The 25,960-nt window shown below is 50.1% G+C and overlaps 1 protein-coding gene across 4 annotated transcripts in view; it reads left to right on the top strand.

Annotated features, from left to right (window-relative positions):
- Positions 1-25,960, top strand: part of AGO2 (argonaute RISC catalytic component 2) — a 119,784-nt gene that overhangs the window by 20,557 nt on the left and 73,267 nt on the right. Inside the window, exon 1 of one of the 4 annotated variants that reach the window (XM_073018378.1) lies at positions 11,028-11,146. The exons of 2 other annotated variants lie outside the window; for them this stretch is intronic. Coding sequence is in view for 1 of the 2 variants with exons in the window: in XM_073018376.1 (XP_072874477.1) it covers positions 21,597-21,687 (91 nt within the window). In the remaining variant the exon portion in view is untranslated. Of the gene's footprint in view, positions 1-11,027; positions 11,147-21,590; positions 21,688-25,960 lie in introns of those variants that run through there. One more of the 4 variants, XM_073018376.1, reaches the window with a different exon arrangement.

The raw sequence follows: 25,960 nt of genomic DNA, 5'->3' as shown, positions 1-25,960 counted from the left end.
CTCTGTTGCCTGGGCTGCAGTGGAGTGGCACGATCTGGGCTCACTGCAGCCTTGACCCTCCTGGGCACAAGGGATCCTCCCACCTCGGCCTCCCAAAGTGCCGGGATTACAGACATGAGTCACTGTGCCAGCCTGCTTTTGTTTATTTCAAAAGTGGAACGTTTTAAATGCTGTGTTTGGCAAATCAGGACTCATACAACAGTTAGTGGAATTGCGCTGTGGATAGTGAATATGTGAACGGCAGTGTCAGCAGGCAGTGGCCGCAGGCTTGGGTGGGATGAAAAGATGGTACCAAGAGACACACGGATGGAGTCTGAGGCTACAGGAGTGACTTGAGTGGTTAGAGTGAGTTCTCATGACTTCAGTCACAGCAGCAGCAGTTACCAAGGGCATGGCGAGTGCTGACTGCCAGGCGCTGGCAAAGGGCTTTAGGTGTTCATGACTCTTTGGGTCCTGCCATCCTTCCATCTTGGAAGTGAGGAGACTGGGGCCCAGAGGGGTTCAGGTCACACAGCAGTAAGTACTGGATCCTGGATTTGGACCTGGCGGTGCCTGCAGGTTCTAGAACCTTGACTCGTGTGCTCATGGTCTGGTCGTTGGACCCCAGACCCGGGAGGACGCCTTAGTAAAGTGTGGGCTGCATTGTCACTACAACAGGTTGCTGAAGACATGAGGAGAGTAGCTTGTATGGCTTTGCCATAATTATGCAAACGTACAGGACTTCTAGGGGACTTCTCTGAAGTAGAGAAAACTTCATTAAGGAATAAAAGGAAAAGATTGGCTCAGAATTTAGTAGGTTTGGATTTCCCAGTGTTTTCATTAAGGAATTAGTTGAATGTGTTTTTCTTAGGACACTGTTTTGAATAGATGAATATTGACTTGAGTCCTGCCTTTGCTTTTGTTTCGTTTTGAGACGGAGTCTTGCTGTGTTGCCCAGGCTGGAGTGCAATGGCGTGATGTCGACTCACTGCAACCTCTGCCTCCCGGGTTCAAGCGATTCTCCTGCCTCAGCCTCCCGAGTAGCTGGGACTATTGGTGCTCAACACCACACCCGGATAATTTTTATATTTTTGGTAGAGACGGGGTTTCGCTGTTGGCCAGGCTGGTCTCGAGCTCCTGACCTCAGGTGATCTGACCCCCTTGGCCTCCCAAAGTGCTGGGATTACAGGCGTGAGCTACCACGCCTGGCCCCTTTGCTTTTGCTTTTACATCGTGGGTTTCAGTCTCTTTCGGTCTGATTCCCTCTGGTGTACCCTGTGCGGCTGACTCTGTAGGGTACAGATCACTGAGGGGATTTGCAGCGCCCCACCCCTGAGGCTGACACTTGGGACATTTTCTGAAGCTACTCCTACGGCTTCCTGATAGCTGAGGTCGATTTCCATATGCTTCTGTGGAGCATGATGCCAATTGGATAAGAAGATGAAAGACCTTTGTAAAGCTCCTCTCCAGCCTCCGTACGGGGACCCCTCTCTTTTACATCACAGCGGAAGAGGCTGCTCTTAGGGAGGGGTCTGGGAACACAGTTGAAGGTGGATGTTTCTTCTTTTTTTTTTATTATTATACTTTAAGTTCTAGGGTACATGTGCACAACCTGCAGGTTTGTTACATATGTATACATCTGCCATGTTGGTGTGCTGCACCCATTAACTCATCATTTACATTAGGTATATCTCCTAATGCTATCCCTGCCCCCTGTCCCCTCCCCACAATAGGCCCCGGTGTGTGATGTTCCCCTTCCTGTGTCCAAGTGATCTCATTGCTCAGTTCCCGCCTATGAGTGAGAACATGTGGTGTTTGGTTTTCTGTTCTTGCGATAGTTTGCTGAGAATGATGGTTTCCAGCTGCATCCATGTCCTTACAAAGGACATGAACTCATCCTTTTTTATGGCTGCATAGTATTCCACGGTGTATATGTGCCACATTTTCTTAATCCAGTCTATCATTGATGGACATTTGGGTTGGTTCCAAGTCGTTGCTATTGTGAATAGTGCTGCAATAAACATACGTGTGCATGTGTCTTTATAGCAGAAACAGAAGGTGGATGTTTCACAGCCATTTGGGGTGCCCTGCGGCCCTCTGCTTCTGTTGGTCACCTTGGCGTGCGCATTGATCTTCGCCCTTTAGGCCCTGGCGCTGCAGCCATCAGTGCATTGAAGTCTGGTCCCATCATGTGCCCAGACTTTGCTGGGCTTGTGTGCAGTGCCGGGTTAGAGCTGGGGATAGGAGGACACCCAACTTCAGGGTAGGTTTCTTTGTGTGCTTTTTTTTTTTTTTTTTTTTTGAGACGGGATTTTGCTCTTGTTGCCCAGACTGGAGTGTGGTGGCGCGATCTAGACTCACTGCAACCTCTGCCTCCCAGGTTCAAGTGATTCTAGTAGCTGGGATTAAAGGTGTGCACTACCACACCCGGCTAAGATTTTGTATTTTTAGTAGAGACAGGGTTTTACCATGTTGGCCAGCCTGGTCTTGAACTCCTGACCTCAGATGATCCGCCCACCTCAGCCTCCCAAAGTGCTGGGATTACAGGCGTGAGCCACCACGTCTGGCTTTTTTTTTTTTTTTTTTTTTTTTTTTTTTTTTTTTTTGAGACAAGGTCTTGCTCTGTTGCCCGGGCCGGTGTGCAGAGGGGATGATCATGGTTCACTACAGTTTCAACCTCCTAGGCCCAAGTGATCCTCCCACTTGAGCCTCCCGAGTAGCTGGTACCACAGGCATGCACCACTGCATCTGGTTACTTTAAACATTTTTGTTGTGGAGACAAGGTCTCTCCATGTTGCCCAGGCTAGTCTCAAGCCCCAGGACTCAAGCGATCCTCCTGCCTCGGCTTCCCTAAGTGCTGGGATTACAGGTATGAGCCACCATGCCTGGCCAGCTGTATTTATAGTCTGATAGAAACCAGACCCAAATTTCTGCAGTGGTCTTGTGGATAGAGTTCCATTTGTCGATGATTCTGTCAGTATTACCGTTATTCCTGAAGAAACCTCAGGCAGGGCTGCTGTGTTTTTAAGAAAATACTCTAGATGACAATCCACTCCCAGAAAGGGATGTTCAGACGGCAGCTCTTCAGCCGTTTTCGGTCAGGGCCTCCTTACGTTCTTAATTATTGAGAACCCCAAAGACCATTTGTTTTTGTGGGTTATATCTATCGTATTACAAATTAAAACAGGAGTTTAAAAAACATTTGATACAATAAATGTCATTTTATTATATTAAATATGTATTCTTATAAATGTTTTTATGAAAGATAATTTCTTCTAAAACAACAAAATATAATGAGAAGAGAAGCATAGTTTTACATTTTTCCTAAATCTCCTTAAGGTCTGCCTTAATAGAAAGCATCAGCTGGCTTCTGGATTCCGTCGACAGGGATATGTTGGGTTTTTTTGTTTTTTGTTTTTGTTTTTGTTTTTTGAGACGGAGTCTTGCTCTGTGGCCCAGACTGCAGTGCAGTGGTGCAATCTTGGCTCACTGCAAGCTCCGCCTCCCAGGTTCATGCCATTCTCCTGTCTCAGCCTCCCAAGTAGCTGAGACTACCGGCCCCCGCCACCACGCCCGGCTAATTTTTTTGTATTTTTAGTAGAGACGGGATTTCACCATGTTAGCCAGGATGGTCTCGATCTGCTGACCTTGTGATCCGCCCGCCTCAGCCTCTCAAAGTGCTGGGATTACAGGTGTGAGCCACCGCGCCCGGCCAGGGATATGTTGTTTTGGTTTAAGTATAAGAAAAAAAAAGATCTGGCTGGGCTCTGGTGGCTCACTCCTGTAATCCCAGCACTTTGGGAGGCTGAGGCGGGCGGATCACGAGGTCAAGAGATCGAGACCATCCTGGCCAACATTGTGAAATCCCGTCTCTATTAAAAATACAAAAATTAGCTGGGTGTGGTGGCACGCACCTGTAGTCCCAGCTATTCGAGAGGCTGAGACAGTTGAATCACTTGAACCCAGGAGGTGGAGGTTGCAGTGAGTCAGGATCGCGCCACTGCACTCCAGTCTGGGCGACAATGCAAGACTCTGTCTCAAAAAAAATAAAAAATAAAAAATCTGACCTCATGCAGCTATGTAACTGGAAGGGAGGGTTATCTTCGAAGCCTTTTCAGATAATTACGGGTATTTATTGCTACTACACCAAAACTTGAAAAGCAGTAGTTTCTTTTTCTTTTCTTTTTTTTTTTTTTTTTTTTTTTTGAGACCGAGTTTTTTGGCCCTTGTTGCCCAGGCTGGAGTGTAGTGGCGCAGTCTTGGCTCACTGCAGTCTCCGCCTCCTGGGTTCAAAAGCGATTCTCCTGCCTCAGCCTCCCAAGTAGCTGGGATTACAGCCCCCACACCCGGCTAATTTTATATTTTTAGCAGAGATGGAGTTTCACCATGTTGGCCAAGCTGGTCTCAAACTTGATCCACGCACCTCAGCCTCCCAAAGTGCTGAGATTACAGGCATGAGCCACCACGCCCAGCCAGAAAGAGCGGTTGTTTCTTGAAAGTCAGCCGCAGTGTAGAATTGCAGCCCGAATGGATCCTGTCTTCCATGTGGTTTATCTATCATGCACTAGGCGTTTGGAACACACTGGCTCATGGAGTTACACGGGCCTTGCAGTAGTGACACATTGAGTAGCACAGATCATCAAAACATCCCATTCACGAATACCGTTGAACTCACCAGAATTTTTTTTTTTTTTTTGAGATGGAGTCTCAAAAACAAAGGTTGAAGTGATTCTCCTCCCTCAGCCTCCAAGTAGCTGGGATTACAGGCACCCACCACCACACCGGGCTAATTTTGCATTTTTAGTAGAGACGGGGTTTCACCATGTTGGCCAGGCTGGTCTCGAACTCCTGACCTCAGGTGATCTGCCCGCCTTAGCCTCCCAAAGTGCTGGGATTACAGGCGTGAGCCACTGTGCCTGGCCGTGCCCAACCTCTTAAGCCTTTTGAATGTTCTTTGTGAGGAACTGGGACGTGCACATGCCCACATACCCCTAAGTGTGAGGCTACCCTGAGGACAGGCACTTGAGTGTAGCCTTTCGAGCTGTGACCTGGAGTAGGGTGCTGGGCAGAGATCTCTTCTCCAAGCAGACAGAGTGACCTGCACTTCAAAGAAAATGGCTGACGGTGTTTGTTGCAATCATAAAATTCAAGCTTTAACATAAAAACTAGAATTGTGGAAAACTTATATTCGCCACCATGAGCTTCATGCTTCCAAATACCTAAAAGACCTCTCGTGAGTTCGGCCGGGCGCAGTGACTCACGCCTGTAATCCTAGCACTTTGGGAGGCTTAGGCGGGCGGATCACGAGGTCAGGAGATCAAAACCATCCTGACTAACACGGTGAAATCCCGTCTCTACTAAAAATACGAAACATTAGCTGGGCGTGGTGGTGGCACCTATAGTCCCAGATAATCGGGAGGTTGAGGCAGAAGAATCGCTTGAACCTGAAAGGCAGAGGTTGCACTGAGCCGAGATCATGCCACTGTACTCCAGCCTGGGCAACAGAGCGAGTCTCCATATCAAAAAAAAAAGAAAAAAGAAAAGGCTTAAGAGTCAATGTGGAATAAACTTGATGCTTTTTGCTGCCTTCTCCAGGACATTCTGAGGTAGCCAGTTCCGTCCCTGTACTGTGCATGTGCTGTGGTGGTGAGTCCAGTGTCTGAGGGCACCGCCGCCTGGCACTGTGCAGATGCACCTGCAGTTTCGCCGGAGCCCCCGGAGCAAATGTCAGCACCGGGAAAACAAGCAGCTCTGGCCCTGGGGACCCCCCTGAAGCTCCCCAGACCACACTTAGAGAACCGCGAAGTCAGAAGGCTCCTAGATCCTCTTCTGTTTAACTCTCGAATGATCGCACGCACGCGCGTGTCTGCTTAATCCCAGAGTGTTTTGGAGAGATGTTCCACTTTAATTAAATTGTGTCATGATTTACAAACATGTTTGAATAAAACCGCCCAAGAAGACCATCTGATTTGGAATCTAAAATCTCGTGTGCATGGAGTGGCTGCCTGGCTGAGTCTGTGAGGGATTTGGGGGACTGTGTGTTTTTTTCAAAGTCTTTGGATGGACCGTTGCTTTGAGCAGATGGGGGGTTGGCCATGGGCAGGACAAGGGCTCCTAACCCCTCTGGTGCAGAGGCAGTGGGGCCCAGGGGCCCGTCGCCTTCAGGAGCCAGCCTGGGCTGGGCCTGTGTTCTCTTTTGGGCTGCGGGTACGGGAGCCGGGCTCCCTGCTCATGGTGAAAATAGGCCGCTTTCAGGAGCAGTGTCTTCAGAGGATTGGAATTCTCTTTGTGCTTTTTGTGGAGAAGTTTTTAAGTTATTCCCTTATTAAGAAAGCCTCTGGCCAGGCACAATGGCTCACACCTGTAATCCCAGCACTTTGGGAAGCTGAGGTGGGTGGAAACCTGAGGTCAGGAGTTCAATACCAGCTTGGTCAACATGGTGAAACCCCATGTCTACTGAAAATACAAAATACAAACAGTTAGCTGGGCATGGCGGTGGGTGCCTGTAATCCCAGCTACTCGGGAGCCTGAGGCAGGAGAAGCGCTTGAGCCCGGGAGGCGGAGGTTGCGGTGAGCCCAGATCACGTTCCTCCCTTTCCTGGTCTCTTGTCTTTGCTGTCTGTCTTTGGTTTTTGGTTTTGGGGGTTGTTTTTGTTTCTTGAGACAGGATGTCCCTCTGTCACCCAGGCTAGAGTGCAGTGGCTGATCATAGCCCGCTGCAGCCTCAGCATCCCTGATTCAAGCAATCTTTGTGTCTCAGCCTCTCAGGTAGCTGGGATTACGGGTATGCACCACCATACCTGGCTTTTTTTTTTTTTGGGTAGAGTCAAGGTCTTGCTGTATTTCCTGTTTCCCAGGCTGTTTTTTAATTCCTGGACTCAAACAATCCTCCTGCCTTGGCCTCCCACCATGCTGGGATTATAGGTGTGAGCCCGTGTGCCTGGCAGTTGTAGTCTGTCTTTTTCCGTGCTGGGATTACAGATGTGGGCCCCCGTGTCTGCCGTTGTAGTCTGTTTTTTGTCTTTTTCTGGGCAGTCATTTGTTTGTACAACTGATGTCTTGAGCACCTGCTCTGTGCTGGGCCCTCTTCTAGATGCTGAAGAGCAAGGAGCAACCAAAACAGAGCATTCCTGCTGTCGGAGAGCTTATGAGCTGGGGTGGAGGGGAATGGGCAGACAGAGTCAGGATGAAGGGCAAGGTGTGTTCAGGTAGGGTGGTTAGGGAGGCCTCACTGAGATGGCAGATTCCTGAGGGAGTGAGGCCGCAGCTGTAGCAGAGGGAGAATTGATGGCCAGGCCGGCGCAGGAGCAGCGGGCTGGGTGATGGCTGGGCCGCCATGCCGACCTGCTGTGGCCACACTCCTACTTGCAGAGTCTCAAGGTTGCCAGCTGTTTAGACAATACAGGCTGACCCCCAAGTGTGGGCTGGAGCCCGTGTGATCTCCCCGGCCCACCCGGCAGGCCCCACTGCCCACCCACCGCGCTGCCGGGTGCGGTGCCCATCCTGGGTTCCCCGTTTCTGCTCATGGAAATTCCTTCTTTCCAAGATTGGCTCAAAACGGGTTTCTTATGGAACTTTGCCAAATAGCTGAGGATCCCGCAGTCCCCTCTGCAGCCGCTTAGCACTTGGCTCACGCCGGCTTTTCCTTTCCATTCTGGTGATGTACACAAGCCTGGGGCCCGCAGGGAAGGACTGGGAGGCCCTGAGGCAGCATCCTGTTCCCCTCCAGGCCCCTGGCACAGCTGAGCCTCCAAGAGATGCTTGCTGGATCTGCAGACATTTTTCGGGGTCCCGTGGGTGTTAGGCCTGGTGAGGCAGTGACCCAGTGGTGGAACCGAGGTGGTGGGTGGGGCCGGCCTGTGGCGTATTTGGGAGGAGCAGGACCTCACCATGGGCCCCCTACACAGTTGCAGATTCTTGCGAGGGGTGCCCCGTCACCCCACGGGGCTGGCTCAGGTATCCAGACGTTGTGACTCAGGTATCCAGACGTTGTGACTCAGGTATCCAGACGTTGCCAGGATGCTGTTCTGTGACCCTTGCTGCCCTGGAGCAGCTGAAAAATATTAGATCTGGCAGGGACACTGCTCACTGCCTTCGTCTGACTCAGGGCGTTTTAGGGGTGTCGGATCAGTGGCCCCAAACTGCAGGTGTTTGGCCTGCGCAGCAGAGGCTGGGGAATAGCACTTCCCTGTTGATCGTCCTGGCTGGTGCCTGCCTGGGTGGCACTGGATGCAGTCCCAGGTGGTCGTCCTGGCTGGTGCCTGCCTGGGTGGCACTGGATGCAGTCCCAGGTGGCATAGGGTGCCGCCAGCCATGACCTTCCCTCAGCCTGGACCTGCTCCGTCCATGGTGTCTGCTCAGGTCCCCGCCCCAGTCTCCTGCTTGCTTAATGCCTGCCTGCCAGCCGCGGGCAGCTCAGGGCCCTGAATAGCGCTGGGAGGGGGCACAGGGCTGGCGAAGCAGAGGAGCTGCAGACCTGTCTGTTGGGGTCTCCACGGACGACTGTGGAGAAAACAGTAGAGGCTGACATGGCTGATGTCCTTGGGACTGTGGTGATTTGCACAGAGAAGGAGACCAGGGAAAGTAGCCACTGTGCTGCCAGAGCTCTGCAGATTTGCTGCGTGCCCTGGGGATGTGACAGGAGACCGGAGCATGCTGGAGGGGAAAGAGGGCAGAATGGTAATCAATGGCAGCGTAAGAAGTGCCAAGTGTAACATCCACCTCTCACAGGTTATCTCTGTCTAATGCTAATGTCTGAAAAACAACAGCTTTGCTTTCTCCAGACAGAGCTCACAAGCCCAGATCACCACTGTGTGTTTAGGAGTGGTGGTTAAAGGTCTAAATGATCTGTTGTTGCTGACAATTCATTCATTCAATGTGTCCTTCACCAAAGACCACAGGGGAAGGTATCAGTTCCTCCAGGGGGAGTATAAAGGAGCTACGTGCTGAGCAGATTCATTGATTATTGATTAGATATTCCATATGTTTGTTAAGTATGTGGAACAAAACGAACCGCTGCGTTAAGTCCGTCATGATGTTGGGCGGACTAACTCAGCTGCGTTAAGTCCGTCATGATGTTGGGCGTGCATCACTCCATCGAGGTCCGGACGTTTCCGTCCCCTGGAGCAGAAGCCCTGCGCTCCAAGAGCAGCTGCTTCCTGTGGCCCCCTCCCAGCCTCTGGCAACCACCGCTCTGCGCCCCATCTCCATAGAGTGGCCTGTTCTGGATGTTGCATGTGCCTGAAGTCATACATGTGACCTTTTCTGTCTGGCCTCTTTCGCCTAACAATGCTGTAAAGGTTCATCCATGTCATAGCAGGTGCCAGTGCCCCTTTCTTTTTCATGGATGTGTAATATTCCACTGTATGGATGGAATACATTTTGTTTATCCATTCATTTGTCAGTGGACATTTGGTTTTTTCCATACGTGTGTGTGTGTGTGTGTGTGTGTGTGTATGTGTATACACACATGCACATAATTTTTCTTTAAGAGATGGGGATGAGACGGGGTGTCACTAGGTTGCCCAGGCTGGAGTGCAGAAGCTATTCACAGGTACAGTAATAGCACATTACAACCTTGAATTCTTGGGTTCAGGCAATCCTCCTGCCTCAGCCTCCTGAGTAGCTGGGACTTCATGTGGACACCATTGCACCTGGCTCATTTTTAAATTATAGAATTTTTTTTTTTTTTTTTTTTTTTTTAAATTTCAAACAGAGTTTCACTTTTGTTGCCCAAGCTGGAGTGCAATGACATGATCTTGGCTCACTGCAACCTCCACCTCCTGGCTTCAAGCGATTCTCCTGCCTCAGCCTCCTGAGTAGCTGGGGTTACAGGCATGTGCCACCACGCCCAGCTAATTTTGTATTTTTAGTAGACACGGGGTTTCTCCATGTTGGTCAAGCTAGTCTCCAATTCCCGACCTCAGGAGATCCACCCGCCTCGGCCTCCCAAAGTGCTGGGATTACAGGCATGAGCCACCGTGCCCAGCCTTAAATTATAGAATTTTTTATTATTATTTTTTTTTTGAGACAAATCTTCCTCTGTCACCCAGGCTGGAGTACAGTGGTGCAGTCTCGGCTCACCGCAACCTCCGTCTCCCAGGTTCAAGCAATTCTTCTGCCTCAGCCTCCCGAGGAGCTGGGACTACAGGCGCACGCCACCACGCTCGGCTAATTTTTGTATTTTTAGTAGAGACGGGGTTTCGCCATGTTGGCCAGGCTAGTCTCGAACTCCTGACCTCAGGTGATCTGCCCACCTCGGCCTCCCGAAGTACTGAGATTACAGGCGTGAGCCACCCCTCCCAGCCAATTATAGAATTTTTAATTTGCTATGCTTCCAAGCCTTGCCAGGATGATAACTTTGTATGTAACTTTGTCAGAATGTATAGGCTTAGTTTGGCTGTTTTTTTTTCTTCACATTGTGCTGAAAGCATCAACTTTTGGAGAATGTTTAGTGAGTCCTCAATGTTGTGGAGAGGTTCTTGGAAACTGCATTTTTAAGCAAAACAAAGTACATCAGGTTCTTGAATAATGTTTTGTTTTAATGTTGATTAGGAAAAAAATATTTGTTAAACATCATGTCACTTAAACTTGCCGTTTCCAAGAACTGTCAACAGTGTTAAGTGAACTGTGTGCTCCTCGCCTGCTCTCGCGGTAGGTGGGGGCTCCACGCTCCTGCCTGCAAGGTCTTCCTGTGCTGGAAATGGGTAGAGGCATCTCCCTGGGTCCCCTCCTTAGGGATTAGAATCTACTTGGTTTCTTCAGACAAATTAAAATGTCATCGATGCCCGGGAAGGATATACTTCAGTGGTATTTCTTGGCACATTTAATTATGGAAAAAAATCTTACTTTATTTATAGTAAACCTTTTTGAGTTGCAAATATTTTACTGTGAGCATGATTGATTTATAATTATGAGAAAGCAACTTAGTCTGCATAATTTGTTTATAACACTGGTCATGTTGAGTATATTTGGAGCCTCGAAGGCATGGAATATTGAGCAGAGTGCGGAAAATAAAGCGGTTTTTGACACCGTGCTTCATTTTGCAGGTACTAACTGACTTGTCCATTTGCTAAGCCTCATCCCACCCGGCAGTTTTCCTGCCCAGCAGCTGTTACCGCCCCCATTCTCGCTTGGCCCCCGTGCCAGTTCGGAAGCCTTTGAGCAGGTTTGTAGCTTTCTCCTCCCTTCCTGCAGAGAGTACCTTTAATTTAGCTTCATCAGCCACTTGTCATCATTCCTTTTCTTGTCCAAGTTTATAGTCAAGAGCGATGGCTGGGAACTAGAGCTACCCCTGGACCAGCAGGGGGATGGGTCTTCATCAGCTGGGTCCCGGCGTGGCTTCTGACCTACTGCTGGGTACCCCTGTGAAAGCTGCAGACCCTCCCCTAGAAGACAGCATGTGGTGGCCTTGCACAGCCTCAGACACGCCTGGCGTGGGATCCCCATGCATCCTCCCTACCCCAGAGCCCTGCACCCCGTCTGTCTGCAGCCCAGGCTGAAGACAGCCTGGTCACTCCTTCATTTGCTGATATATTTTTTAAGCCTTTTTATTGTCTCTTTGTTTGAATGGGTATTTGTACACATAATTAGCGTTAATTTCAACATCGCTAAGCGTTTTTGCTTATGTAATTTTCAAGTTGTTGAACATGAACTCCCAGCTGGATGGAAGGTGCCGCTGAGCAGAGACCAGCGTGGTGCTTCTAGCTTTCCGACAGCGCACAGCACGTTTCACTCGCTCTGATGAGCTTGAGAGTGTATCTGCGCCAGTGCGTTGTTTCCCTGGTGCACCTCAAGGCCTTGTGGCCTACGGCAGCGTTTCCTACCGTGTCTGAGCCTCCGGGGCTGCTGGGACTGCATGACCCAGAGGGACATCTGGTCAGAGGCCAACTTAGCCTCTCAGTCACCTTGGATGGGGTCTTTCATGGGCCTGGATGCTGGGCCCACTCCATGCAGCTCCTTCATCCTGAGGGAGGGCAGCCCATCCCCGGCCGGGAGAAAGGAATCCCCGCAGAGGGCACAGCAGAAGCAGCTGGCACCTTTGCAAGCCCTGAGGGATACGGAACAGTCATGCCTGTGCCATTTGCCAGGCAAGGCACGTGGCTGAGCTTGAGTCTGTGGAAGGGGCCACAGCAGTGTGGGGCAGGAGTGAGCCCCTCTTGAGGGAGTCTGTTAAATCCGGCCCCACTGGCGCGCAGACACAGCTGCAGCGCGGATGAGCCTCAGGGACAACATGCCGCGTGAGGGGGGCCAGGCACAGAGGGCCACATGCACGACTCCACCTCTGGAAACGTCCAGAATAGGAAGAGCCATTGAGAGAGAAGGCAGGTGCGTGTGCCAGGGGCTGGGCTTTGGAGGGAACGAGGTGTGACGGCTTAATGGGCACGTGGCTTCTTTTGGGGGTGACAAAGGTGCCCAGGAATTGGGTGGTTGCATTGGTTACACAACAGCGTGGATATGCTAAAGGCCACCTCAGTGTACACCGGAAGATGGCTAAGGTGGTAAATTTATCTGAATTTTAACAAGAAGAAAAACCAGGCCCTGGATCCCTCCTCTCATGCACGTTTGTCATCCCAGCTCTGCCAACGCAGCCCAGTGTGGGGCTTGAAGGCACCGCACCCTCTGCTTTGAGGTGTGTGTTTTGGTTGACAGAATTCCCGATGAGATTTGGGGTTCCACCGTCTGCTGAGCCAGGTCCACAGGGCCAGATTAGACCCCATCTGTAATCTCCGCCACGCCGCCGTGGGGGCCTGAGTCAACCCGCACCGTCTGAGGCCCCCACCAATTCTGGGCTGGTCTCTGAAGTTGGGGCCAGCAGCAGGCCTGCCTTTCGGATAGCAAATAATAGAAGGAAATCCATAATTATGTCATTTAAAAGATGTGGCCAGAACACTGCACGTGGCACGGCCTGCAATCCAACATGCGTGCAGGCGTCGTCGTTAACTTTTCTTCAGTCCTCTGAGGAAGTAGAGCACCATTTCGATTTGTTTTAAATTGTGAGCTCGTCTCTCTTCAGGAAGGAATTGATCAAAGAAGCAAACACTCCTGGATATTTTGTCTGCTTGATTTTCAGCAATTTACTCCTAATTAATTATTCTGACTAGGAAAAAAATGGTACCTCTCCGGGATGCCAGTGTTTAGAATTGACATTTCAAATAGCTGGTTGGACAAATTGGGGAAATTTTCTGATTTCTGTCATTTGTTAAATTTGCTTTTAAGTATCCCTCAGGGAGCTGTATTCATTCCAAGTGCGGGGAATTAAAGTTGAATCTCCATGCAATTGAATTAGCCTGAGCCACAAGGATGGGCTGCAGAAGCCTGCTGAAGCTTACAGGGAGATTTTACTTAAAGCTAAAGCTTATTTCACGGAGTCTGTTCTGACTGTTTTCTAACACCACCATGATGTACAGTTTACTGTTCCACGTGTGCCCTGTTTTGTTAACATTGGAACAGTTTTTCTTTTCACAATGTACGGTGATTGTAATTTAAGATAAATGTGGGAGTATTCTTCTACCTAAGGAAATGCTGAGTCGAAATGCTGGATTTCCAAATATATCACTGGGGAGAGGACGGTTTTTTCCCTTTATAATGACAGTGTTGCCAACATGACCTTATAGCTATGTAGGCTGGGGATATTTTGATGTGTAATAAGAAAATGTCACAGAAGAGATAACATCAATAGAGGCTAAACTTCCTCTTCATGATATTTATTTTTAACATCTATTCCACTCTGTTAAAAAATACGGACCCTCGGCCGGGCACGGTGGCTTACACCTATAATCCCAGCACTTTGGGAGGCCAAGGCGGGTGGATCACGAGGTCAGGAGATTGAGAACATCCTGGCTAACACAGTGAAACCCCGTCTCTACTAAAAATACAAAAAATTAGCCAGGCGTGGTGGCAGGCGCCTGTAGTCCCAGCTACTTGGGAGGCTGAGGCAGGAGAATGACGTGAACCCGGGAGGCGGAGCTGGCAGTGAGCCGAGATTGCACCATGGCACTCCAGCCTGGGCGACAGAGCAAGACTCTGTCTCAAAAAAAAAAGGACCCTCATGTGTTCATGTGGAAAACCTAGTGACTAGGGAGGGAGGGATATGATCGTTGTGGTGGATGAAGTTCTTAAAACAAATGAATGCAAACTCAGTGGCTCTTGCAGGAATCCAAGCCCTGAAGAAGCTTATTTTCCCTTCATGTAAATTTCCAGAGCTGTGTGGGCTTAGCTGCTCTGCTCCATGCAGCTATTCAGGGATTCAGGCTGCAGGGCATCTTCAACCCAAAGGGGAAAGACCGTGGAGGAGGAGGCTGTGTGGTTTCTGTGTGCTGGCCCGCCGCTGACCTGCCTATCACGTAAACCTGCCAAAGCAGGGTGCCTTACCTAGGGGTAGAAAATATTTGGGGGAAAAAAGCAATAAAAAATAGTATAAAATTTTTTTTTTTTTTTTTTTTTTTTGAGACGGAGTCTCGCTCTGTCGCCCAGGCTGGAGTGCAGTGGCCGGATCTCAGCTCACTGCAAGCTCTGCCTCCTGGGTTCCCGCCATTCTCCGGCCTCAGCCTCCCGAGTAGCTGGGACTACAGGCACCCACCACTTCGCCCGGCTAGGTTTTTGTATTTTTTAGTAGAGACGAGGTTTCACCATGTTAGCCAGGATGGTCTCGATCTCCTAACCTCGTGATCCACCCGTCTCAGCCTCCCAAAGTGCTGAGATTACAGGCTTGAGCCACCACGCCCGGCCAATAAAATTTTAAAGTACAGTACAATAACTATATAGTGTTCGTTTTAGGTATTGTAAGTAATCTAGAGCTGATATAAGGTAGATGGGAGGATGTGTTCAGGTTCTAGGCAAACACCAAGAGACGACTCTAGCTGGCAGCCACATGCTCTGTTGCTCCAGAAAAAGAAGCAACCAGGCTGGGGCAGACAGCCCCAGACTGTGCCATGGTTGGGGAGCGAAGGGAGAACTAGAACCTACCTGGAGACCATTCACCACATGGTTCATATGCATCAGCCTCGCACTTGCCAGGCATGATTCTAAGCCCCAGGATAGACCAGGGGCAGAAACAGAGACGTTTCTCTTTGGGTGTGCCTAGTTCAGGGAGGACCCGAGATGTAGCGTGCCAGGCGGCAAGCACTGTCGAGGTGAGCACAGCGGGGCCTGGAGCTGCTGGGGCACGTACCGTTTTTGACAAGGTAGTCAGCAGGCTCTAAGGAGGTGACATGGAACAAAGACCTGAAGGAGGTGAGTGGGTGAGCAAACTGCAGGGATCTGAGGAAAGAGTAGACGGGAAGTGCAAAGGCCCTGGGGCGGAAGCATGTTGGGTGCCTTGTGGCCGGAGGGCCTCAGAACCTGTGGGAAACTGACTGCCTCCAGGTGCAGGTGAGATGCCACTGGGGGACTTGAGAGTGGAGGGATGACCCGGTCGTCCTTCCTGGTATCTCTAGCTGCTGTGTGGACACAGGGGGCCTTGATAGGCACTGTGAAGTGATCCAGCTGGGAGAAGATGATGGCTCTGGCCTGCATGCAAATGGTGGAGGTGAAGTTGACAGATTCTGGATGCAATTTGAGTTTTTTTGTTTGTTTGTTTTCTTTTCTTTTCTTTTTGAGACGGAGTCTCACTTTGTTGCCCAGGCTGGAGTGCAGTGGTGTGATCTCGGCTCACCGCAACCTCTGCCTTCCCGTCAATCCTACGGGGTCTTGGTGACCCACTCACAGGGGTTTGAAGGAGGCAGAGCAGAGAGAGGGAACATAGGACAGACGTGGCACCAGCAGACATGGAGGCCTCTTTCCAGAAGGATGTAACTCTCCTCCGAATGGGAAAACAGAGCATGTTTTGGATTTTTTCTTGTTTTTTGAGACAGAGTTTTGCTCTTGTTGCCCAGGCTGGAGTGCAATGGCGTAATCTCGGCTCACTGCAACCTCTGCCTCATGGGTTCAAGCAATTCTCCTGCCTCAGCCTCCCAAGTAGCTGGGATTACAGGCACCCACCACCACGCCTGGCTAATTTTGTATTTTTAGTAGAGATGGTGTTTCTTCATGTTGGTCAGGCTGGTCTCGAACTCCTGACCTCAGGTGATCCGCCTGCCTCAGCCTCCCAAAGTGCTGGGATTACAGGCGTGAGCCACCGCGCCTGGCCCCGTGTTTTGGATTTTTAGACCCCATGACGCTGACTCCTCCATGTGCTGCAGGAGTCTGAACAGAGGCTACAGTTAACACAAGGCCAGGAAGCAGAGGCCTCGCTAAACGCAAGAGTAATTAAAGGACATGTCTTTCGAGTAGACTTCCTACGTGTCCCACTTTTGTGCCTTACAGCGTTTGTTGTTTGTAATGACATCTTTGTAAAAAATAACTTTTCTAATTGTTGCTCACATATAGGAATGCATTGTGGTTCAGCAAGCTGGCTGGATTCTTTCTGGCTCTAACAGTGCGCCTGCAAAGGTGTCTCGTCTTCACGGAGGCCATCACGTTTTCTATGTGTGTCTTTGTGTCCATTTGCCTTTTAAATCATGAGTGGGCAGGGCACGGTGGCTCACGCCTGTAATCCCAGCACTTTGGGAGGCTGAGAGAACCAGTCACTTGAGGTCAGGAGTTCGAGACCAACTTGGCCAACACGGTGAAACCCCATCTCTACGAAAAATAAAGAGCTAGCCAGGTGTGGTGGTGGGTGCGTGTAATCCCAGCTACTCTGGAGGCCGAGGCAGGAGGATCGCTTGAACCTGGAAGGCAGAGGTTGCAGTGAGCCGAGATTGCGCCACTGCACTCTAGCCTGGGAGACAGAGTCTCTGAGAATCTTGTCTTGGGGAAAAACAAACAAACAGAAAAATCATGAAAGAATCTTGATTTCCAGACAGGTGAAAAGATGTAAACCATATAAGGGATGTCTGCACACCAGGCACCTCATTTAGAGAGATGGCTTTGAGCACCCCAGATGAGCGTGTTAAATTTCTCACTTAGGTGGTGGCCTGGACCCTTTAGGTAGTGTAAATTCAAAACCCAGACCTGGGAGTGTCGGTCCCGGAGCTGCAGGTTTTGGGGGGTTGGGGGCATTCACAGGCCCTCCTGCTTTTCTTCTTTCAACTCTGGTTGCTCTTGGGCAGGCTTCGTCTTCATCATCCCAAAAGATGTTGAGCCCTTGGAATCCAACAGACTTTGTTTCAGATTCTAGCACGCGTGTTTCTGCTGTGGCCCCAGTGGTTAATTTGGCTTCCCCCGTCTCATGTATGAAACGAGCGGGTGATAATCCTGGTCACGGAATTTTGTGTTCTGGTTAAGAAACCACAGCGGCGCCACCACGTCATGGATGCTCAGTGCACATCCCTTAGATGCTGGCCTGTCGGTGGGATGGCAGAAACTTCAGATGTGGGGACAGTTTCACTCTGGGGACTGCTTCCCGAGTGGGTGCATCCTGCTGGATTTTAACACTGCTGGGCACTGTGAGGTGGCAAGATGAGGAGGCCGACCCTGTCCTCACTGGGCTCCGGGTCTGATGGGAAGACCTGCACCTCTGCCTATGAGCTGCGGACTGCAGGGTAGCGTGGCCTCCGCGTGAGCAGCAGGATGGGAGCCTCAAGGAGGGAGAGCTGGGTTTGGAGAAAGTGGCCTCTGTTGTCGCGTTTCTGTCGTTGAGCAGATTGAGCAAAAGCAGAGGCAGGAAAACGCATGGGGAGGCTGGTGGTGTGAGCCCACTGTCGCCATGGGTCCTGCAAGGAGGTGGCCGGGTTTGGGCCCTGAAAGCTTTGGAGAAGAGTTGTCTTGTGCACAGTTGTCTTGTGCCATTTAAGGTAATTCTGTCCCGTTGGGGCAGGTGTAGCTCCAGTTTTCAGAGGAGGAAATAGGGCTGGGGGGTGGCAGGCAGAGGAGCAACAGGCCAGAGTGCCAGAGCAGGCAGAGAGCAGCCAGCACGCGCTTCCTCCTGGCCGGGCTCAGACAGGCTTGGCACACAGGGCTGTCCGGCAAGCGGGAGGAAGAGCTGCAGCTCCGGGTTCGGTGCTGCCACGCATAGTGGACCGGCGGTCCGATGGCACCGTGGGCTCATACACACAGGGAAATGGAGGCACTCCCAGAGGAGCTGACTGTCAGGCCTGGCACAGGTTGGAGAAGGGCTAGGCATTCTCCTGGTAGGAAAGGTGGCTGCGAAGCAGGAGAGATGTAAACTCTTGTCTCTGGGTAGAAATGTCAGCAGCATTTGCTTTTCCTCAGGTAATGGAACACAAACGTCTGCTTCCTGTTGAGTCCTGCTGCCTTTGCCAAAGAGAATTTTTTTTGGTGCTGTGGCTTCAGAACACCTGACCACAGCCCTGGAAGTTGTCCTCCAGCACAGAACACACCGTCTTGGGGTTCAGGCGTCTTCCCATACGGGTCGTGGACGCTCGTGTGGCTGTCTGTTTCCTGACCCCGAGGCCGGCAGTGGCTGAGCTGCTCTGTGGGACCCCAGTCCCTCTTGCTGTCTTGCGTCATCCCCTCCTTTCTCACCCTCCTGGGTTAGATCTTGTAGAATAGTAAGCTCAGTGTTCAACCTGGCACCCAGAAAGGAGAGCCGTGCGCCCTACAGCCCAGCATGGGGCCCCACCAGGGTCAGGGCCTCCCGCAGCCCAAGCATCCGCTGGCACTGGCACTGGCATCTGCTGTGAGGCCCCTGGCGGGCAGGGTCATCTCTTGGTCCTCCCAGGTGGCAGATGACGCAGCACCCCGGCGATGAGTGGAACGGGCGTGTGCGTTTCAGCAGATGAACAGGAGATGTTGATGGATTTTGCTGCCTCGCTGATAAAAATAGACATTTATTCTTTTCAAGACAGGCAGAAAGGCTAAGATGTGTTAGTAACCCTGTGGGACGGAACTTAGATGGCAGTTTTTCATTTTTGATGTCTTTTTTTTTTTCTTGATTTCTTTTCCCTTAAATAAGGCCTCAGAAGCTAATCCTGTAGATCAGGCTGAAAGTGACAGGAGTGGGCCTGGGATTTCTGAATGCTCATTTCTTCTTCCCTCGTCGAGATTCAGGCTTGAAGCCAGGAGGCCATCCCCCTGGAAAGGGCCCCCACTCAGGCAGGGAGGCCAGGGTGGCCCCGCCCAGCCCCCCTTCGGTGTCCCTGCCTACTGCCAGAAATGGAGTCAGAGAAAGCAATGTCAGCCAGACTTCAACTCCAGCTGGGTGTGAGCACCTTGTGCCACCGCTGCCCACGCCACCCTGCGTCCACGCTGTGCTGCGTTGGCGCTGGAGAGGCTGGGAGGCTCTGGGAATTGGAATCCCTGGCTGTGCTTGCCGGAAAGGGTGTATGTAAATGAGGCGGTTTTCCTGCCACCTCTGCAGATGATTCAGCCCAGCAAGTGTGAGGAGGGAGGGGACGTCCCTGCCGGAGCTGGCCAGGCCCTCCCTACACCGTGCAGGGCGTGGTTATAAATGAACGAAACAGCTCTTCTGATGAGTGGTTTTTTCCTTCTATACAATTCCAGCGTAAGTTCGCTTTAACCATGATGTTAACCCACATTGTGGCTTTAGTCTTCTATTTCAAACAACATGTTCACCAGCAACGGGGCAGAGCAGTGGGACACACTCTAGGGCCAGGGTCCCTGTCTGTACCTTGGCTGGCTGGCTGGCACCCTCAGGCAGGTCCCCCTGGGCTGGCGGGCACCAGGGGAGTTCTCCCGGACAGGGCTGTGTCCCGCAGGATGAGACAGTGGTCACAAAAACGCAGCAGCCATGCGATGACATGGGCGCGTCCCCCACCCCGGCCACTTGCCTCTCCCCTGCTGCTCCACCAACTACCTCCCAGCCTCCATGTGACCGGGACGTGCTGCCTCACCTGTAAGACCACTTTGTTCATCTGTGAGACTATGCTGGGCAAATGGGCTCACTGCAGATCTTGAATTGGGCGCTTTTTAAATCTCTCCGGGCATCTGTTAAATGGCATAATGACTATCTGTGCTTACGTCTTAAGCTTCTATTTTCTTTTCTTTTCTTTTTCTGAGATGGAGTTTTGCTCTTGTTGCCCAGGCTGGAGTGCAATGGTGCCATCTCGACTCATCGCAACCTCCACCCCCAGGGCTCAAGCGATTCTCCTGCCTCAGCCTCCCAAGTAGCTGGAATTACAGGCATGTGCCACCATGCCCAGCTAACTTTGTATTTTTAGTAGAGATGGAGTTTCAGCATGTCAGACTGGTCTTGAACTCCCGACCTCATTGGTCAGACTAGTCTCGAACTCCCGACCTCAGATGGTCTGCCCGCCTTGGCCTCCCAAAGTGCTGGGATTACCAGCGTGAGCCACCGCACCCAGCCAGCTTCTATTTTTCTTTAACTTAGGGATATGTCAGAGGAAAATAGAATGATGTATCTGACACTCATCCTCCTCCCAGAATTTGTTCATTTTTTAAGAATAATTTAGTTTTGAATAACAAATATAATAAACTTACTTAAAAAATACAGACGCACAGGCCAGACGCATTGGCTCACGCCTGTAATCCCAACACTTTGGGAGGCTGGGGCAGGGGGATCGCTTAAACCCAAGAGTTTGAGACCAGCCTGGACACCACAGCAGAGCTCCATCTCTATAAAATATATATATATATATAATATAAATATAAAATATAATATTAAATATAAATATATATATAAATATATATATTTATAAATATATATATATATATATATATATGTGTAGCCTACCATGGTGGCACACACCTGTAGTCCCAGCTATTCAGGAGGCTGGGGCAGGAGGATCGCTTGAGCCCTATGATCGCACCACTGCACTTCAGCCTCAGCAACAGAGTGAGACTCTGTCTCATAAAATAATAAAATATAAAATGAATAAATAGAAGCATAGAGAAGAGTAGAAAGACTATAGCTTGACCACTCAGGAGTAATCACGATAAATATTTTGTTTTATAATCCTTCCGTAAGTTTTCCCTTTCATACACCAAATGTGTACGTGTGTATAATACAGGACAGATGGGATTGCATCAAACACTATTCTGAAACTTTTCCCCACTTATCAACATATGGAACTCTGTCCACGTAATTGATGGAGAAGCACGGTGTCACTAGACTCTGCTCAGTTCATTGAACCCATTGTCCGCTGATGGACCTTTCAGTCCTTCTCAGTCTTTTCATGTGTAGATGCCTGAGTATTTCCTTAGGACAAATGCCTAGTTGTTGAGTTACTAGATCAGAAGGCTTGTAATTTTAAAAGGCTTCTGAAACATACTTGAAATCCTCCCGCATGGATGGGAGTGGCCATTTTTTCTCATACGCACTATCCAGTCATATCCCTCATCATTTCCTGTTGGAGTTTTTGATTTCATTAATTTATATAAACTGCATATTTAGGTTTATACCTTTAGGTTTGTGTATTTATGATGTCAAACAAATTTCCCAGTTTGTCATGCAATTAGAGAAATGTGTGTGTGTGTATGATACACACACACACACACATAGTTTTTTTCTTTCCCTTGAGACAGGGTCTCACTGTGTCACCCAGGCTGGAGTGCAGTGGCGTGATCTTGGATCACTGCAGCCTTGACTTCCCTAGGCTCAAATGATCCTCCCATCTCAGCGCCCCTGAGTAGCTGGGACTGCAGATGCATGCCACCATGACTGATTAATTTTCTTTCTTTTTTTTTTTTTTGTACAGATGGGATTTCACCATGTTTCCCAGGCTAGTCTCGAACTCCCGGCCTCAAGTGATCCACCTGCCCCGGCCTCCGAGAGTGCTGGGATTACAGGTGGGAGACACCACGCCCTGCCAGAAATCTTTTGCAACCTCTTTTTGGTTCTAAGAAAGAGGGCCAGGCGCAGTGGCTCACGCCTGTAATCCCAGAAAGAGCATTCCCACCCCAAAACTATAAAATGTTATTAAATTTTAGAATATTTCTGTGGATGTTTTTGTTCCATTTAAAAGTACTACCTATTTACAGTTTCTATTTGAAATTTATTTTGTAATAAGATGTGAGAGGGAGCTCGCCTTATTTTTTTCCTTCGAATATTCAGAAAATTGTTCCGACTGAGTTATTTCTCTCCTGTCCCCTTAACTGGCATGCCCCCTCCGGCCAACCCGAGTGCCACCAGTGGCTTCCCTGCCCATTCCGGGAGGTGGTGATGGGTTTTCTTCCTGCCCTCTTCTGAAGATGAACGCCCTGAGAGCAGGAGCAGGAGGTGCTCAGGCAGTGTAGGGTGAGTGGCATTGTGCATTGAGGTAGAGTTTAGGAAACGGTTAGCACAGGGCTTGGCACCGGCAGACCTCACTGGTGGGCAGGTGCTCCTGTGCTCGCAGATGGAACTGAGGGAACTGAGTGAACCTGGTGAGGATGGATTGTTATGCATTTGGTTCCTCCAGCTCCTTTTGTTTGACTTAAGCATAGCTGTTATCAAAAGAGTTTAAGGCAGTGTGGCCTGGTGGCAAGGCTTGCGTACTCTGGTAGCCGTGAGTGCTGTGTGTCCCAGTTCTGCCTGTCAAGTGTCCTTGCGGACACCTCGGACCACATCTGTAAGGATAGGGATCCTGCCTGCCTTGCGCATGGTAAGGATTAAAGGAGGTGATTTGCCTGAAGGTGTCTTCACTGTGCCTGGTGCAATGGTGGTGGCCATTGCTTCTTCAATTATGGGAACTTAAAATGTGAATATACATGTTAAAAAGGGAAGTAAACATTTTATGTAGGTATTGAGAAATGTACTAGGTATCTAGGATGAATCAGTTACTGTAAAAGGGCACAAAGTTTTTTTGTTTTGTTTTTAACTTTCCTAGCTGCTTAGCACAGATGTGAGGCATGAAGGTGGCAGATCAGTGTATGTCGGCCGGGCACCGTGGCTCACGCCTGTAATCCCAGCACTTTAGGAGGCCGAGATGGGTGGATCACTTGAAGTCAAGAGTTTGAGACCAGCCTGGCCAACATGGTGAAGCCGCGTCCCTAGTAAAAATACAAACATTAGCTGGGTATGGTAATACTTGTCTGTAATCCCAGCTACTTGGGAGGCTGAGGTGGGAGAATCGCTTGAATCCAGGAGGCGGAGGTTGCAGTGAGCCAAGATCACACCACCGTACTCCATCCTGAGCGACAGAGCAAGACTCCATCTCAAAAAAAAAAAAAAAAAGTTACTGTCTATTTTTTTTTTCTTTGAGATGGAGTCTCCCTCTGTCGCCCAGGTTGGAGTACGGTGGTATGATCTCGGCTCACCTCAAGCTCCGCCTTCTGGGTTCACGCCATTCTCCTGCCTCAGCCTCCCAAGTAGCTGGGACTACAGGTGCCCACCACCACGCACGGCTAATTTTTTGTATTTTTAGTAGAGACAGCGTTTCACCGTGTTAGCCAGGATGGTCTCGATCTCCTGACCTCGTGATCCGCCCGCCTCGGCCTCCCAAAGTGCTGGGATTACAGGTGTGAGCCACCACGCCCAGCCTATTGTCTATTTTTATTGATACATAATAGGTGTATGTATTTTCAGGGAACATACATGTGATAGGTAGGTCAGATTCTTGTATGTTTTGGGTGAAAAAGGATTCCGTTTGGAGAACAATACTCTTTCTGAAGTACAAGAGATGTCACGTGGACCTGTGTCAGGGCAGTCAGCTGATTTGATGGCTGATGTTGGCGGAGGGGCAAGCTGGAAATCACAGCCCCAGCCCAGGTGCCCTGGCTGTCACCTCACCCCGTGGAGCTCCTGGCTCCTCAGCTGTGCAATGACGACGAGTCCAAGAGAGAGGACCTGAGAAGAGACGAGAATGTGCTGGAAGTCTTGTACTGGAGTAATGTCGATGCTAGAGAAATGCTGGCTTCTTAGTTGAAACAGGCCGGGTGCCATGGCTCATGCCTGGAATCTCAGCACTTTGGGAGGCCAAGGTGGGAGGATCGCTTGAGGCCAGGAGTTTGAGACCAGCCTGGGTGACATAGTAAGACCCCTGTCTCTACTAAAAAGGATAAAATATAAAATAACCAAACGGTAAAGACTATTTGTAAAAGGTAGAGTAATAGCCTTCCTATGAATGCCTCATGGTTTTGTCCTAAAAACAGTTGGGATTGAGTCATAAACCCATGAGGCATTTTTACTAAGAGTCGGTGTAACAGCAAGATATTCTTTTATTCATCTGTGCATTCATTCAGTCAACAGTTGCACAAAAACAGACACAGTCCTTACTATGTTGCAATGCCTACATTCTAGTGGGAGAGGCAGATACAGAGTCAGAATTACGAAAGAAATCTAGAGTTGAAACCAGAAAAGGCTGCAGAGAAGAGTCAGAGAAATGTACACATAAGGCTTTTTTTTTTTTTTTTTTTTTGAGACAGAGCCTCGCTCTGTGGCCCAGGCTGGAGTGCAGTGGCTGGATCTCAGCTCACTGCAAGGTTCGCCTCCTGGGTTTACGCCATTCTACTGCCTCAGCCTCCCGAGTAGCTGGGACTACAGGCACCCACCACCCCACCCAGCTAGTTTTTTTTAGTAGAGACGGGGTTTCACCAGTGTTAGCCAGAATGGTCTTGATCTCCTGACCTTGTGATCCGCCCGTCTCAGCCTCCCCAAGTGCTGGGATTACAGGCTTGAGCCACCACACCCGGCCTCGTAAAGCATTCTTCACGTCTGCACTGAGCGTGTCAGGCTTCGAGCAGCCCTGGACCAGCGTGCGGGTCTGCCTTGGTAGGACTGGTGGTTGAGATGCTGTGGTCTCATCAGCTGCCTCGATTGGGGAATGTTTCTGTAGGAGATAACTTAGATTTTACCAGTATTCCTTTAATTCCTCCTTGTATTTATTATAGTATTTCTTTTTTTTTTTTTTTTTTTGAGACAGAGTTTTGCTTTTGTTGCCCAGGCAGGAGTGCAATGGTGCAATCTCAGTTCACTGCAACCTCCGCCTCCCAGGTTCAAGTGATTCTCCTGCCTCAGCCTCCCAAGTAGCTGGGACTACAGGTGCTCGCCACCATGCCTGGCTAATTTTTGTATTTTTAGTAGAGACGAGGTTTCACCATGTTGGTCAGGATGGTCTCGAACTCCTGACTCAGGTGATCCACCCGCCTCAGCCTCCCAAAGTGCTGGGATTACAGGCGTGAGCCACCGCGCCCGGCCTTACTGCAGTATTTCTAGTATTGTTGAGTAAAGACAGATGGTGGATCAAAGGAGGTGTTTTTGACTTGTGAGGGAAAATGTATTCAAAATTTATGGGGAAAAGTTTTCTTCGTAAAGAGCACAGGAGTGGCTTTCAGGACTGTTTCTCAAAGAGATAATGGTGGTTGCAGTTTCATTTTGAACCACAGACATTTATTTAAAAAACCCCCTGTAGAGGAAATTCCATGTTGATGGTTAGTCATCTGAGGAAGCTTAGTCAGGTGTTTGTTTATAGCGAGTCCTAGACTGTACGGATGTGTCATGCTCTTCCTGTGCACACTGTATTTCTCACTAAAATAAGGGTAAAATGTTTTCAGGCTATTACTCATTAAACCAAAAGAGGGGAGGGAGTGGTTTCGAGGTGATCATCAGTCTGATCTGGGGACGTGGGCTGCGTGTGTCGGCCTCCACAGCGGCACTCCAGTCTTCTCTGGGGTCCTCGCCCAGCACCTTCTACAGCCCCTGCCTTTGGGGTGACTGCTGCCCTGCTCACGTTGCCTCCCCTGGCCCATTCTTTTGGTGTTGCCAAGAACTAGGCTGAGACAGCTTGGAAATGCTCCAATAATTTCTACTCAGGGAGAACAGAAACGAAAGCCTTCCAGGAACTGCGCCCCCAGAACACAGAAGTGCTCAACAGAAGTGCGAAAGTGCTGCTGGAGGACAGCCCCGCTGCCCCCGCTCTGAGGACTGCCCCCACCTGGGGCTGCACCCAGAGCTTCCTTCCCTCCTTCATTCCGACCCAGCCTTCCCATGGGCCGAAGGGAGTGAAGGCAAAAGCTCCTTCTCAGGGTGCGGATGCAGCCAGGGAGTGGTGGTGGGTGGCCACACCCGGTGTCCCCATGCCCACAGCAGGAGGGGCAGGGGCCACTGCCTAAGCTGGGACCCATGAGGTCCTGAGGCTGCAGC

This window comes from Chlorocebus sabaeus, chromosome 8 (genome assembly GCF_047675955.1).
Source record: "Chlorocebus sabaeus isolate Y175 chromosome 8, mChlSab1.0.hap1, whole genome shotgun sequence".
NCBI lineage: Eukaryota > Metazoa > Chordata > Mammalia > Primates > Cercopithecidae > Chlorocebus > Chlorocebus sabaeus.
The sequence above is the reverse complement of the archived record's forward strand: the minus strand, read 5'-3'. Positions and strand labels throughout refer to the sequence as shown.